At 30.7% G+C, this 14,740-nt stretch overlaps 2 protein-coding genes across 2 annotated transcripts; one reads left to right on the top strand and one right to left on the bottom strand.

Moving 5' to 3' along the window:
* Nucleotides 1–496: 496 nt before the first annotated feature.
* On the top strand, nt 497–11,215 carry LOC113383204 (protein 4.1 homolog). Its single transcript, XM_026621450.1, is given in 20 exon segments — nt 497–642; nt 708–855; nt 920–1,096; nt 1,162–1,279; nt 1,353–1,505; nt 1,577–1,762; nt 1,829–2,001; nt 2,087–2,214; nt 3,042–3,125; nt 3,792–3,900; nt 3,974–4,040; nt 4,271–4,339; nt 4,342–4,982; nt 5,015–5,920; nt 5,923–7,253; nt 8,179–8,415; nt 10,023–10,103; nt 10,443–10,649; nt 10,764–10,959; nt 11,166–11,215. Coding segments are annotated over 19 exon segments (5,130 nt in total). The 5' UTR covers nt 497–510; the 3' UTR covers nt 10,947–10,959; nt 11,166–11,215.
* A 1,280-nt stretch (nt 11,216–12,495) lies between these two features.
* LOC113383205 (protein phosphatase 1 regulatory subunit 42-like) lies at nt 12,496–13,861 on the bottom strand. Its single transcript, XM_026621451.1, has 5 exons — nt 13,801–13,861; nt 13,278–13,471; nt 12,973–13,204; nt 12,649–12,873; nt 12,496–12,578 (listed from the first exon to the last, which is right to left on the bottom strand). The coding sequence occupies exons 1-5, from the start codon at nt 13,859–13,861 to the stop codon at nt 12,496–12,498; spliced, it is 795 nt and encodes a 264-aa protein (XP_026477236.1).
* Nucleotides 13,862–14,740: the final 879 nt, after the last annotated feature.

Here is a 14,740-nt window from a genome sequence, read left to right on the forward strand (position 1 = left end):
TGATTGCTATTCAATTGCCATGTGTGATAAAATTTATATTTAGTTACAGACGAAATTTCGAGATAATTCATAGTTACCTTATCGTGATTCATAATAATCCAATAAATTTTATTGGTGTTATGTAATTTTATTCTTCATATTGCTGGTAATTTAACTATAAGAATAATATAATTATTATTGCTGGTTTTATCAAGATTATATTTGCTTTGGTGAATAGTTTTGCTAGTTCATTTTATTCTCGATTTATGATTGGCGCTATTTAGAATTATTTTGGGTAATTTTATTGCCATGATTTATGGAGCATGTCGATTTCGTAGACATTACTTGAACGAAACGAGTTGAGCACGAGCTAAATGAGTGATTTAAGGAAAACAAACAAGATATTAAAATAAGTGCTACATTAGCAATTAACATTTGTGAATGAATGGAATTGACAGATATTTATCCTGTAAATTATTTTAAAATAATATGATTAATTTTCTATTTCCACAGACTTCCAGGCATAGCACAATGCCGGAAGAGACCAAAGTGGAGGCGGATGCACCTCATAGTCCTGCCAAGCAAAAACGGTCATCAGGTGGAAGAACTGTTTTGGCTAAAGTCGACCTCCTAGATGGATCAGTTCTTGATCTCCATATTGAAGTAAGTGGTTGAATACTACTTTATTTGTGTATACCAGAAATTCACACGTATCTACTATATTTCAGCGTAAAGTTAAAGCAAAGGAGCTGCTGGATAAAATATGTGAAGCCTTAAATATTTTGGAAAAAGATTTCTTTGGCCTTATCTACAGTACACCATCTGATCCCAGAGTCTGGCTGGATCCAGAAAGACCAGTTGCTAAGTTTCTTAAATGTGTGTTTTAAATTCTAACTGATCTATATTTTTTTAACTAATTGTTGATTATTGATGTAATTAGCTGAACCATGGCGTGTTGCGTTCGAAGTAAAATTCTACCCACCAGAGCCGGCTCAATTACACGAGGACATAACACGTTATCATTTGTGCCTTCAAGTCCGCAACGATATCCTTCAAGGAAGATTGCCTTGCTCCTTCGTAACGCACGCTCTTTTGGGCAGTTACCTCGTTCAGAGCGGTAAGTAGATGAAAATCAAAAATTATCATGATTTTATATAAAATTAAATAATCACATTTTTTTAGAATTGGGCGATTACGATACCCAGGAAATGGGTAGAACATATTTGAAAGACTTCAAATTTGCACCAAATCAAACACAAGAATTAGAAGAAAAAGTTATGGACCTTCATAAAACACATAAGTCAGTATAAAAAAAATATTTAAAAAAATATTAAAAAAAATGTCTATTTGTAAAATTTTTATTTTTTCTTCAGAGGTCAAACTCCGGCCGAGGCAGAATTGCATTACTTAGAAAACGCTAAGAAATTGGCAATGTATGGAGTTCACTTACATCCTGCTAAAGACTCGGAAGGTGTAGATATCATGCTAGGAGTTTGTTCTTCAGGACTCTTGGTCTATAGAGAAAAGTCAGTATTAATGAAATAATAAAATTTGAATAATAATAATTTGAACTTAAATTATTTTTTTTCATTCTCAGGTTGCGAATAAATCGTTTCGCATGGCCAAAGATATTGAAAATATCTTACAAACGTCATAATTATTATATAAAAATTAGACCTGGAGAATTTGAACAATATGAATCGACCATAGGATTTAAATTAGCAAATCATCGTGCCGCTAAGAAGTTCTGGAAAATATGTGTAGAACATCATACATTCTTTAGGTAGCGTAATATTTATTTACTTTTATACATTACTATGAGTTTTTAAATTAATATTTTTTTCTGTAGATTGATGACTCCAGAGCCTATGCAAAAGGACACATTCTTCCCGCGTTTTGGCTCAAAATTCCGCTATTCTGGCAGAACACATTACGAGACCAAACGGGCAACTGTTGATCGTCCAGCTCCTCAATTTAGCCGATCTCTCAAAGGCGAAAGGCTGGCTTCCCGTAGTATGGATGGTAAATAAAAAATTACTTAAATTAATTCAATGTTTGACTTTATTTTTTGCGTTTTTTATACATATATCTTTATTTTCTTTCCTAGTTTTAGCGGCAAATAAGGACGCTGAAAAAGACAACAAACGTCACACCATGTCTCATCCGCCAGAACACATTCCTGAATTAGAAGGACATCTTTCAAGAAGCCCGATTCACAAAGACAAAAAAGAGAAAGTGAGTTTTTAATAATTGAAACTTACTAATAATATGTTGTGCTTTGAGTATATAACAGTTAGCCAGTAATTTATATAAATATTAAAATAGAACAAAACATATCTAAATGAGTAGTTCAAAATCTCAATAGTAGTTAGTTCCTTAAATTCTTCTATTTTGACCTGCCATCTTTGAACTTTTAATTTACAAAAATATTTTAATATTGTGTATTTTTAAAAATATTTTAGATGTATAAATAACTATAATTTTTGAAGTAAACATACAATTTTTAATATTAAATCTAAGAGTTTAGCTTATGTTCATTAAACGATTTTTCTTATTATTTACAAACTGGCTCTCTTATATTAGCAATAATAATTGTTAGACAAAAAATGCACAAATAATATTGCCAGCACTTCTAAAATATGAATTATTAGAGAGTATTATTGTTTTGATGCATTTATATAAATTAAATGAATTTAGTGCATTTCAACATCGGTGTGTTTGTAGTTTGTCAAATACGAAGATGTGGTTTTGTAATCACTTGTAAACTTTTAATTTTTGTTACAATAAAAGTTTTATTACTATTTATTATTAAAACGGCATCTTCGAGAAATATTTGAGTATTTTTTGTCTATTGCACTTTAGCATAGTCACTATAGGGTGTGAAAATTTTTACTACTTTTGAAAAAAATTCTGTTGAAATCAGTGCATGTTTTGAAAGTGCATTGTGAATTAATCTTTCGAAATAATTTGATCATCAATAATATTTTAACAATTTTTTAATTACTTTTTCGTCATTTATCATTTATAATACAAAATTCATGATTTTATCATACATGCATCAGTTGATACGACAAGCGAGTACAGGGACGAACTCGGCATCGTCCCAAAGTTCACTTGAAGGCGAATATGATGCGGACACTGAAAAGGTTCCGTAAAATCATGACAATTATATTAATTTCGAAATATCTTTATGCCCTTTGTAATCCTTAGAATTTATACATGCATTTATATTAATTGTAAATCTTGGTTTATTTTACCTAAGACGTCGCATATTAGACAATACACACTATGTGCACCTTATATGGTTTTATAGAAATTTAAACATAGTATATTGTTGTTATTTTTCATTTCTATTGAAACCTGCTTTGCTTGCAAATTTAAAAAAATCCAAATTCTAACTTATATAAATGCTTCCATATTTGCTTCAGTTATTTTAAAAAAAGTTATTAAAGAAATAAATTTATTTATTAATTCATATCAAACTTTTTATATGATTCCCATCACATGGATTTCATCATATAATGTCTAAAGTCCACGTTAATGTTAAATTGCAGAAGTTAATTTTGAATATTAATTTTTTAGGCACTGATTTATTATTTTTTAAATCTCCGTATCATGGTTTTCTCTTCTTGAGATAATACTGCATGATTTCTCTGCATCCATGTATCGATTGTAGTCTAAAAATGCTTTGCGCAAACAAATATACACCACAGAAGAATATTTTATATATTTTTATCTGCATTATTTTCTTATGCTTGCTTGTGCTAAATGTTGTAACAAATCAATTACTAAAGACTTACATTTTCATACAGAAACCTTCTGGTGGCGTTTCTGTGCTGCCTACAGGAGGCCTATTTGGAAAGAGAAGTAAAAGCCAAGAAAAAGATAAAGAAAATAATCAACCACGTGAAACTCTCAACGGTAACTTATTTTTAGTATTTTTGTAATATTTTTTATCTTTGCAATAGCTTTATAATATATTTTTATTATGCAGGTGATGGCGATCCGAACGAAACTCTTAGTTCTACCGAAATGAGAAAACACCTTCTGGAAAAAGACGGGTAAGAATTGTCATATTTTATAAAGTAATTTTTTTGAATTGTGCAATGAAGTATTGTAGGATTATATTTTTACTGTTATTGTTGCCACTATCATTGTTATATCAATTACCAATGTTTTGTGATAGTGTCTGTGCAAATTCCAATTAAATACCAAATAGTATATTATTTTAGTTATTTAGTTATAGCATGCCATTTTTATTTGTTCGTTCCATTTTGTTTAATTTATTTAGAGCGGCTTCATGTTTGCTTCTGGCCGCCGCGATAAAAGCGATAAAGAAAAAACTCCTAAACCTCCTAAAGAGAAGAAAGAAAAGGATTCTAAAGATAAAGATGGCAAAGAAAAAGAACCTAAAGAAAAGGAAACAAAAGAAAAATCTTTGAAGGATAAATTCTTAAAAGATAAGTCTTCTAAAGAGCCGAAAGATAAAAAGACTAAAGAACCTAAATCCAAATCTAAAGTTGCACTTTTGGATACATCAAATGATTCAAATCAAACTTCAAACCTTGATTCTAGTTTAGATAAGTCTGGTAAAGAATCTGACAAAAGCAGAACTCTTGAATCTCCTGAACCCAGCTCTCCTCAATTACCTGGATATACAAAACAATATGAATATTCCGAAGCAGATCCCAATAAAAGCCCAACCAGAAAACCATTTGTAAGCGGTTTCAAATACGAGAAGGATCCTAAGAGTAAATCTGGAGCTAAACCTAATGAAGAACAATTGAGTCCGAATTCAGAAATGAGACGAGCTACAGGTTTGGCATTTAATTACGCTCCAGGTGAAGATAAAAAAGTTGCGGAGAGTGCTGAGAAACGAAAAACTACCGGAAACGATAACGCAAAGACTCCTGGAAAAGATATTGCTGGCATATTAAAACCAGGTGTTGTCGGTTATGTTGATCCGGAAGCTGATTCTAAATTGGGATCAAAGGATCCTAAGAAATATTCTCCAATGAGAAGGTAATTTCAAAAGCATCGCCAGGAGTTTATCGTCACTTTGGCCCGGACGGTTCTATCATTGATCAGAAATCTCCATTAGATCCTAATGCAGGTCTTTTAGATTCTGAAAGAGGCGCCGCGTTAGGTGCTGGCGTAACAGCTCCTGGATCTACTAAGCCGAAAAAGAAGCTTGTGAAAATCATGGTCATTGTTTCTAAATTAGATCCAAAATCTAAGAAGTTAGATGCTCCTAATGGCCAAGTTGAACATTCTACTGGAGTATTAAATACCGATACTGGTCTTATTGAAACTAAATATGGTCTTTTGGATCCTCATTCCGGTAAAATGGAAATTACAGATCCACAAACAGGACAGAAAGATGTTAACCAAGGTATCGTTGATCCTAAAACGCATCAAGTACTATTCACCTCCAGAGTTGTAGATCCATCAACCGGTAGAGTGAATCCTGAATTAGGCCAACTTGTATGCGTTGCTAAACAAGATGATCCTATGATTGAAATAACAACCATAACGGCAAAATTAGACCCTAAGAGTAACAAAATTGATGCAATTAATGGCGAGATTGAACACTCTAAGGGTAGATTAAATTCTGTAACCGGCCTTATAGAAACCAAGTATGGTGCGATAGATCCAAAAACTGGTCACGTTAAAGTTAAAGATCCAAAGACGGGAAAAGAACAGGTTAAACAAGGTGTTATTGATGATATCACTGGTCAAATTTTAATTGCAGGCGTTGTTGATTCAAAATCTGGAAAAGTAGATCCCACTCTGGGACAACTGATTGCTATTGGAGCTCAAATTGAACCAGTCGTTGAAGTTGTTACCATAAGTGGCAAAGTAGATTCCAAAAAAGGTATAATAGATCCAAAAACCGCAGTGGTTGATATATCTACTGGCCAACTTAACCCAGATAATGGAAAATCGACACTAAGTACGGACAGTTCGATATTGATAAACATAATGTTTCATACACGGATCCAAAATCAGGAAAAACTGAAGTAAAAGATTATAAAGTAGATACCCAAACCGGCCAAATTTTATTGAAAGGAACGCAATTGAATCCCAAAACTGGAAAAGTCGATAAAGATTTGGGCAGACTTATATCTATAAGAATTGTACATTATAAAGTAGATCCGGCTACTGGCAAGGTTGTTGAGACAGATCCAAGTCTAGTAAAAGTGGATCCCAAAACTAATCAGTTGTGGATTCCTGGACCTAAAGATCCTAACACTGGAGAAACCTCTTACACAACTGGTCAGATAGATCCTAAAACCGGGTACATAATGACGATTTATGGATACCTGGATCCTAAAACTTCTCAGATCGTAAAAACCACTAAAGTGGATCCTGCCGTAACAAAATTGGATCCTGCTACTGGACAAGTTTACAAGGCAACAGGGCTTACCGAAGGCGGAGAACCTACTTACTCAGCATCTCAAATCGACCCGTTGACTGGTGAAATTTATACTAAAGTTGGAAAAATTGATCCAAAAACTGGAAAACTTGTAATTATTAAGATTTATATTCTTACCAAGAAAGACGACAGAGGTAAACCTCAGGAAGTAGACCCGACATCGTGCCAAATTGATCCCAATACCGGAAAAATAATGAACGTAATGACGAAAACAGTATATGTTTATAATATGGTTGATCCGATTACTGGTGAAATTATGCAAGTGGACCCCAACGATCCTAGAGTACGTGGAGCCACTACGACGGTAACACAAACAATGACTTTAACTGGCGAAATTGACCCTGTGACTGGCAGAATTCGAACAGAATATGGTGAAATAGATCCAAATACTGGTGATATAGAACCATCGACTGCAGTACGCGATCCAGTCACTGGAAAACTGATTTTGAATTACGCACAAATTGACCCAAGCCACTTCGGAAAAGAAACGGACATCAGCGTTAAAACTGAAAGATTTACGCGATCTCCTGACGAGCTTGGCAAATCATCTGGAATATTCTCTACATTCGGCAAGACACCTAGAATTAAAAGGGACTCTGGAGATGAATCAGACGATGATCTTGATCAATACAATTCAGAAAATTATAAAGATCTTAGTGCCACGGCTAATTTGAACATTTCTAAAGGAAAACAGAAGGCAATTGGAACTCCAACGGTTGTAAAAACTACGACGAAACAAATGTTGACGAGAAACGACGAAGGTGTTACACATAATGTTCATGAAGAAATTAAAAACTTGGGAACCGGAGAAGTCACATTCTCCACACAAACGAATAAGGTAAAATAATTTGGATATTTATTTGTGCCTTCATATGCATACTATATATATTTTTACGTTATTTTGCGATTTTTATCTGTTGTTGAAATATAGATTCGTGTTTTTTATTTTGCATGATACGAATGCAATTTGTATTGTGAGTCTTGATAGATTTTGCTATATTACCCGTAGATTTTTGTTATACACAAAATTCTGAAATTGTTTTTTCCAGATTAATCGACTGAAACAAAAATTCTGGAAGCACTAAATAATATAATAATTAATTAATAAGGCTTTAGATATATTATTAATTTGATACGTATCATATACTAATTTTTTACGAATAATCATATTTTCAAGCAATTGTTAATTTTTTACTAAATCTAGTAATATCAAATATTCTAATTAGCTGACGCCAATTTTATTATCGTAGATATAATCTTTATAGAATATCTACGATGAATAATTGTTAATTATTTATTACTAAATTGATTAAATTTGACAATATCAAATAATTTATTTGTCGTGAATTTGGCAACCAAAATGATAAAACTGAATTAATAATAATTTTCCATAATATCTTCGTACTTTGAATCATTTTCTTCTTCAAAATCTATTTAATTAAATAAATTTAATAAAATGTATATATTTATTTAATTAAACTTAATCTAATAATTTATTGTTATCGTACATTTTACTATCAAAATTTTATATAACTTCATCTTCTTGGTAATTGTGGTGCCTTATATCATTTTCGTCATCAAAATCTATTCAATATATTTAATTTAAAGTATTTCTACGTTAATACCTCTTCTAATATTTCATTTAATATTAATTTAATCATTTCAATATTAACATTAGTAGAACCTTAACCCATGTGTTATTCGATGTTTGTACATAAACTAACCTTCACTTCCCTGCCCTTTTGTTGTCGCACCACCTTCAGGCTGAGGCTGCTCCTGGTGCAATTGGCGACGAAGCTGGTAAGTTACCGCACATCACCGCCCGCGCGGTGACGACGCGCACTGCCACTACACACGAAGATTTAGGGACAAATGCCAGGCGGCAGCAGTTGGAGGAAAAAACGGTCGCCCATACCACCACTTCTTCGGCGAATAGGCAGGAACAAAAAGTTGTTACGCAGGAAGTGAAAACGACCAGCACGGTCACCAGTGCGGATCAGGTTAGATACACTAGATGGAAATTATTAAAGTCGCTTCATATTATTTTGATTATTATAATTTTTCAATATAAAAAAATAAAGATAATATCATTAATAGTAGTAGCAGATTGAGAAGAAATTGAACGTGAAATGTTGTAAAAATAAAAATTCTTTTTATGTTTCGATTTTTTTAACTTTTATTTTATGTAAGGTGACCATAAAATCAAAAATGAAAATTTTTATATATCTTTACGTTTCAAAACCTTCTGAACATTCTGGCATACCTTAGAAAAAATGGATGTATGTGTGTGTGTATGCGTGTGTGTGTGTGTGCGGATACAAATTTTTGTCAACGATTTCGGGAACACGGATGAAGCGATTTAAATAATTCAAAAAGCATTCGATTCGTATTGATAAGGAGACGTGCTGATTAGTTTTTGGCGAAGGCAGGTCTTGCCGTTCCGAAAATATGCAGCAAAAAGTGCCAAAAACGGTAACTCAGTTTTAAGAGAACATTTCACTTGTATTAACAAGATGAAGAACTGATCAAGTTTTCATGAAGGCAGGTCTAGCGGTTTCGGAGATCTACTAAAAAAAGTAAAAAAAATACCATTTGGCGGTCAAAAATGATCATTGGACATATGCACATCAAATTATTAGATATTTTATAGAGATTTTAACAATAAGTATAAATTTTGTTTACATTCCTATGGGTTTCGTACCAATGCTTATCCGTTAGACGGCGGCGCGGCGCTTACGCGCTTCGATATTTGTCTCTATGCAGTTAAAGCAATACGATTGCTTTCAAAAAAAGTTCAAAATTTCCAAAATATTTCAAAATACACTTTTCTTCAAAAATTCTTTTCTTCAAAAGAAGTAAATTTTTGTCAAAAATTTATAGTTTATCAAAAATCTAATTTTTCAGAGTAAATTTGTTTCAAAAATGTTGATCTTTCTAAAAAAAAAATAATTTTTGGTACGGGAAGTTCCAGCAATTTGCCTTAAGGCACGATGCCATGCGCCCCACTAGTTTGATTATATTTAATACTTTTTCATATATGATATTATATTATATCTTATATTTTTTATCTATATGTTTTATCGCTTTTGAGCCTTGTATAAAATTCTATTCAATTTTCTTCATAATTATTTTGAAAAAAATAGCCCATGTTGGTTTATCTTCATAATTTTTGTTAATTTACCTATTAATTTTTGAAAAACTGGGACTATCCGGGACAAAAGATCTAAATTCGGGACAAATATTGCTTTTGGAAAAACCCGGGACACAAGTGGAAATCCGGAACAAACCGAGACGTATGGTCACCTTAATGAATGATAGATAAAATACCTATTATTATTAACTATTATACATAACATGATCATAACAACGGAGATTAACGTTTACAACATAATTTTCTAATTATTATCACCTAATATTATCATTAATTCTAAATCATGGGGCTCATTTACCCAAGGTAAACATTTTATAACTTTTGTTCAGATATAGTTTAATTTTTTTTTCATTTAATTTATCATTTCCTATTTTTTGTTTGCATGTTTTTATGTGTGCATTTCTGGTTTGATCTGCATGTGCTATTTGTGTGTAATACAAAAAACACAAAACGCAGTTCAATCGAAGAGGAAGCATTACATCGTCCAGCAGTGGTGACTCTGGTACACCTATTGATTTTGATTCCTCATTGCCACAGGTAACTAAAACAAATATTATTGATAAAATATGATTAGCCTTTGAGGAATATATTGGTTTTACTATTGTTATCATATTACTAGTTGTATTTTTAATTTTATAATTTATACTTTGTGTAACATGATCAGGTAAGAGTTGAAGCTTCCATTTAGCATGGACATTGTTGTATGCAAGTTAGAAAGCTCATATCATTTATTTTTTAAGCTTGCATGATTTTCTCAACATATTTGAGATCATGCTCTAATTGCATTTAGCATTGGCTAAATAATTAAGTAATCCAATCTAGAACTTAATCGTTTTGCAATTATTTTTTATTCGATATGTATGTTTAACTCCACAGGACGGTTCTCTTGTGAAATCTAATGTATCTGGTACCCAAGACATTGATCCATCGAGAACTCAGGAGTTTATAGGAGGTGTGCCAATAGTTTCTACAGAATCTCGCAGAGTTGTCCTAGGAGAAGATGGTGAAGGTTACATTGTCACCGGAGAAATTGTATCATCCCAAACCATCAGTTCCAAAACGAGGACCGTCGAAACAGTCACGGTAAAAGAACTACAATCACCTTTAATTTATTTGCTAAGAAAAATGGGAAAAGAGCATAATTGAATTCTTATTTTCTATATGTTACCTTTATTATAATATAATCTTTTTGTATAGTACAAAACTGAAAAGGATGGAGTAGTAGAAACCAGAGTGGAACAAACAATAACGATACAGAGTGATGGTGATCCAATCGACCACGATAGAGCCTTGGCTGAAGCTATTCAGGAAGCAACTGCTATGAATCCAGACATGACTGTTGAAAAAATTGAAATACAACAACAGGCGGCACCCCAATAGAGAGGAATTATTAGTAAGTAAAAATTAGTAAGTCTTTTTTAGTACCTAAATACAGAGAAACATAGTACACAATTGACAAAGAACACAAAACAAATAAGTGATCAAAATCAATTAATCACTGATTAATTAATTTTCTCCCAAATGATTATTTTTACAATTGAGTAATATTAAATGCTACACCGAGACAAAAATCTATACCTGTAAATATTTTTCTTGCAGGTTGCACGTGAATTTGAATATTTAACAAGATTTTAAATATGAAACAAGAAAATTTTAATTTAAGTCACAAATAATTTAAATGTATATTTTGTTATAAATATACATACAATCGAAATACTAATATAAGATTTTATCTTATTCTTCAAAATATATTTCATTGTCTATTCATGCTTGTCATTTTATGACCTGTTCATTTATAAATAAGTAAAATATACATACAACATTATTTTTATTTGAAATTATAAATATTTGATCACTTATATATTAATATATTTTATTTTTCACTAGTGTTAGGGATCTCTTTTGTTATATTTTTTAATTATAAATATTTATATAAAGATTATAAAATTAGTATTCCAGATTATATATAATAAGAGAATAATTTTTAAAAATGTTTGATCCAGTGAAAAGATGAAAGTTAAGATATATTTAAAAACATACTAATTATTTATATTTAAACTTGATGGTTTATTCAATCAGCTATTAAAGAATATGCTGCAACTTTTTTACGTTTTGCAAAGAAACATTTTTGTATGATAATAAGTATTTTATTTTATATTTTTAAAGTAAATAAGCAAAACAATTTTAGATAATATCTTAAATTAAAACCACTGCCTTTCAAAATATGTATAATTTAAATATATGCATTAAATTTTGCTATTATATATTTCCTTGATGGCTTTCGTTGTGCTAGATATCTAATTTGTAACTTATTTAGTACTGAAATATAATTCAGTACACTCATCTACTCTCCAAAATATTTAGCAAAATTTTTCACATATTTAAATTAAAAAGAATAAAATACATTGAACAAACATTCCACATTTTAAAACACAGAGTTGCGTTTAAACTAATTTCAATTCGAATCAGAGAATTAATGATACATTTTTAAAAAAGAAAGATATTTATTGTAAAGATTGTAAATAAATCTAATAAATCATCAAAGAAAATACAAATATATGTTACCCGAGAAGAAATCATTATTTATGAAAATAGAGTTTGTTCAATAAATGAATATTCGAGAGCAGACATATGAGAAAAAAAGCTTAATATACAATTGTCTATAATAAGATTTTAGATAATATCATATTTGTATATATATATATATATATATATATATATAATATATATATATATATATATATATATATATATACAAATATGATAAATGCATATATGCACACATGTATGTAAAAAACATTTATTTAAAGCTTAATAATAAAACATTTTAATTTGATTGAATGTTTAATATTTACACTATTGATTTCAATTCTATTTTTATATCATAGAACTTAAGTTTAGAGAAATGTTAGTAAGAGCATAATGTTACTTATTTATTAAATTTTGGAGCGACAGTCCTTGCACTGCCTCTTAACTGTTGGCGTAAAAATCCTGGCAATTCATTACTTGGCACTAAAGGTAATAAATAGACAAAATAATACAAAGTTTTAACATAATATTAATAGGTATTTAATGGACTCACAGCTGTTCCAAGATATATATGAAGAATTATTTGGCAACTCATTGAAATCTTCTGCATTCATATTAATATAGGTTTCAATATTATCTTCACAGAGGGATTTTCTTAAATCTTGGTATTTTTCATGTGACTGTTGTTTGGCTCTAATTTTGGCCTTTGCTTGGTTTTCCAAAAGTTTGTTTAAGCTCACTCTGGATATTTGAGATACTGGCTTACCATCGAGCATTTCTGGCAGAAAAGGGTGAATAATATGAGAATGTATCAAAGTTAAAAGTAATTAAATTGAATTCAAATTATTAATGGAATGCAGAATAAATCAATTAGTACCTAATCTATGTGAATTGCCAATTATGGTATCTTTATATCGCCTGAGTTTTGTGGCCGGACATCTCTTAAATTCAGCCTCTTTTAAATATAACCAAGATTGCAAGCATTCAACAAAATCATCAGCACTTGGAAAGAAATTATCATTTGCTCGAAGAACTTCCAACTTTTGCAAAGGTTTCAAGGGCAGTATTGAATTTATACCTGTTCCTGAGACATCTATCAGCCGAAGATTCTTAGAGGTAAATGATATTTTTTATAATTTAGAGTATAGAGTAGCATAGTTTATTAAAACATAAATGGCTCACATTAAGACAGTACATGGTTCGTGGATCAAAGCACATTGAGCTACCTGGATTCAATATTTGTCTTTGAATATGCAGTTCCTTAAGCAATAGATTATGTTCTAAACCTTCTAAGACACTTATTTTATTATGTCCTATATATAGTTTTTCCAAATGAATCAATGATTCTAAGTTTTCTAATTTAGTTATAAGATTACCTGTATTAAAATATAAATGCATGTCAATTAAAGAGTAAACGTATACAATATTATCATAATTAATTTTTATAAAACCTTGTAAATATAATTGTTTTATTGTCGGTGCTCCGCCAAGATTATCAATTTTAAAAATTAAATTATTTTGAAGATATAACACTGATAAATTCATGCAAACCGATATGTCTCCCTTTAAAAAATAATTATATATATTATTTTATTATCAGAATTAAATTTAAATTTAAAATAAATATGATTTACACTTACAATAATTCTTATATTTTTATCATTTAGATACAAGTGAGTAAGTCTTCTTATACAATCGGCTTTACTTTCAGATTTATGAGGCAGAATATTTTTGGAACCAACACTTTCAATAAAGTTTTGACTCATTTTCGAATTAAGTATTTATAAAATTATATAAAGTGTGTTGATAAAATATGTTTTGGGGAGATTTTTTAATCAGATAAAAGGAAACAAACAAATAAAAATTATCACTATGGAAACCACATATTTAGTATGTGTATTTACTATTTCATACAAGTTGATCTGATATCACTCAATTATGATAATCAACATATAGATTTATATATTCAATTTACATACTAACTATGAAGACACAACCGCAGCTACGGGTATATAAATAAATATACACCTTTGTATTTTCGATTTTCAAACAGCCCGCCATAATAGATTTGAATTCATATTCTCTTATGAACGTTTGACGTACGGGTCGGTGGCGCCATCTAACACAGAACCATATGAACCCGGTAGTCACTACGTAGTTCCTCAAGAACTGGAACAATTTTGATAGAGGCGCTGCATGCATTCGCCTTAGAATCATAGGAATCTTATTGGATTCCTTTTGTCGCAAGAACTGTCAATGTTAGTTCCTCAGAACTGGGAACAAATTTGCATAGAGGCGCTGCATGCAATCGCAGTAGAAACTTAGGGATCTTATTGGATTCCTTTTTAACCCTATTATATATAATTATGGTCCCGGTTAGGAGAAATATCAATATATACATTTATATATCGCTTTATACGCCCTAGATATATAAGTATCGTCCCGGTTTTGAAGGAATTCATATATACATTCATATGTCGCTTTATAACGCCCTTAGATGTATAATTATGGTCCCGGCTTTAGAGAAATATCAATATATACATTTATATATCGCTTATACGCTACTAGATTATAATTATGGTCCCGGTTTTGAAGGAATATCAATATATACATTCATATATCGCTTTATACGCCCTTAGATATAT

The sequence above is a fragment of the Ctenocephalides felis genome, unplaced genomic scaffold, assembly GCF_003426905.1.
Source record: "Ctenocephalides felis isolate EL2017-DRISC unplaced genomic scaffold, ASM342690v1 CF-g0.4_SCAFFOLD_03570, whole genome shotgun sequence".
Lineage (NCBI taxonomy): Eukaryota > Metazoa > Arthropoda > Insecta > Siphonaptera > Pulicidae > Ctenocephalides > Ctenocephalides felis.

Coding starts and splice junctions, on each gene's coding strand:
- LOC113383205 (XM_026621451.1), bottom strand. CDS start 13,861: ATGAGTCAAAACTTTATTGAAAGTGTTGGTTCCAAAAATATTCTGCCT. Junction 13,472..13,800: donor TCTGCCTCATAAATCTGAAA/GTAAAGCCGATT, acceptor ATTTTAATACAG/GTAATCTTATAACTAAATTA. Junction 12,874..12,972: donor TGGCAATTCACATAGATTAG/GTACTAATTGAT, acceptor CTTTTCTGCCAG/AAATGCTCGATGGTAAGCCA.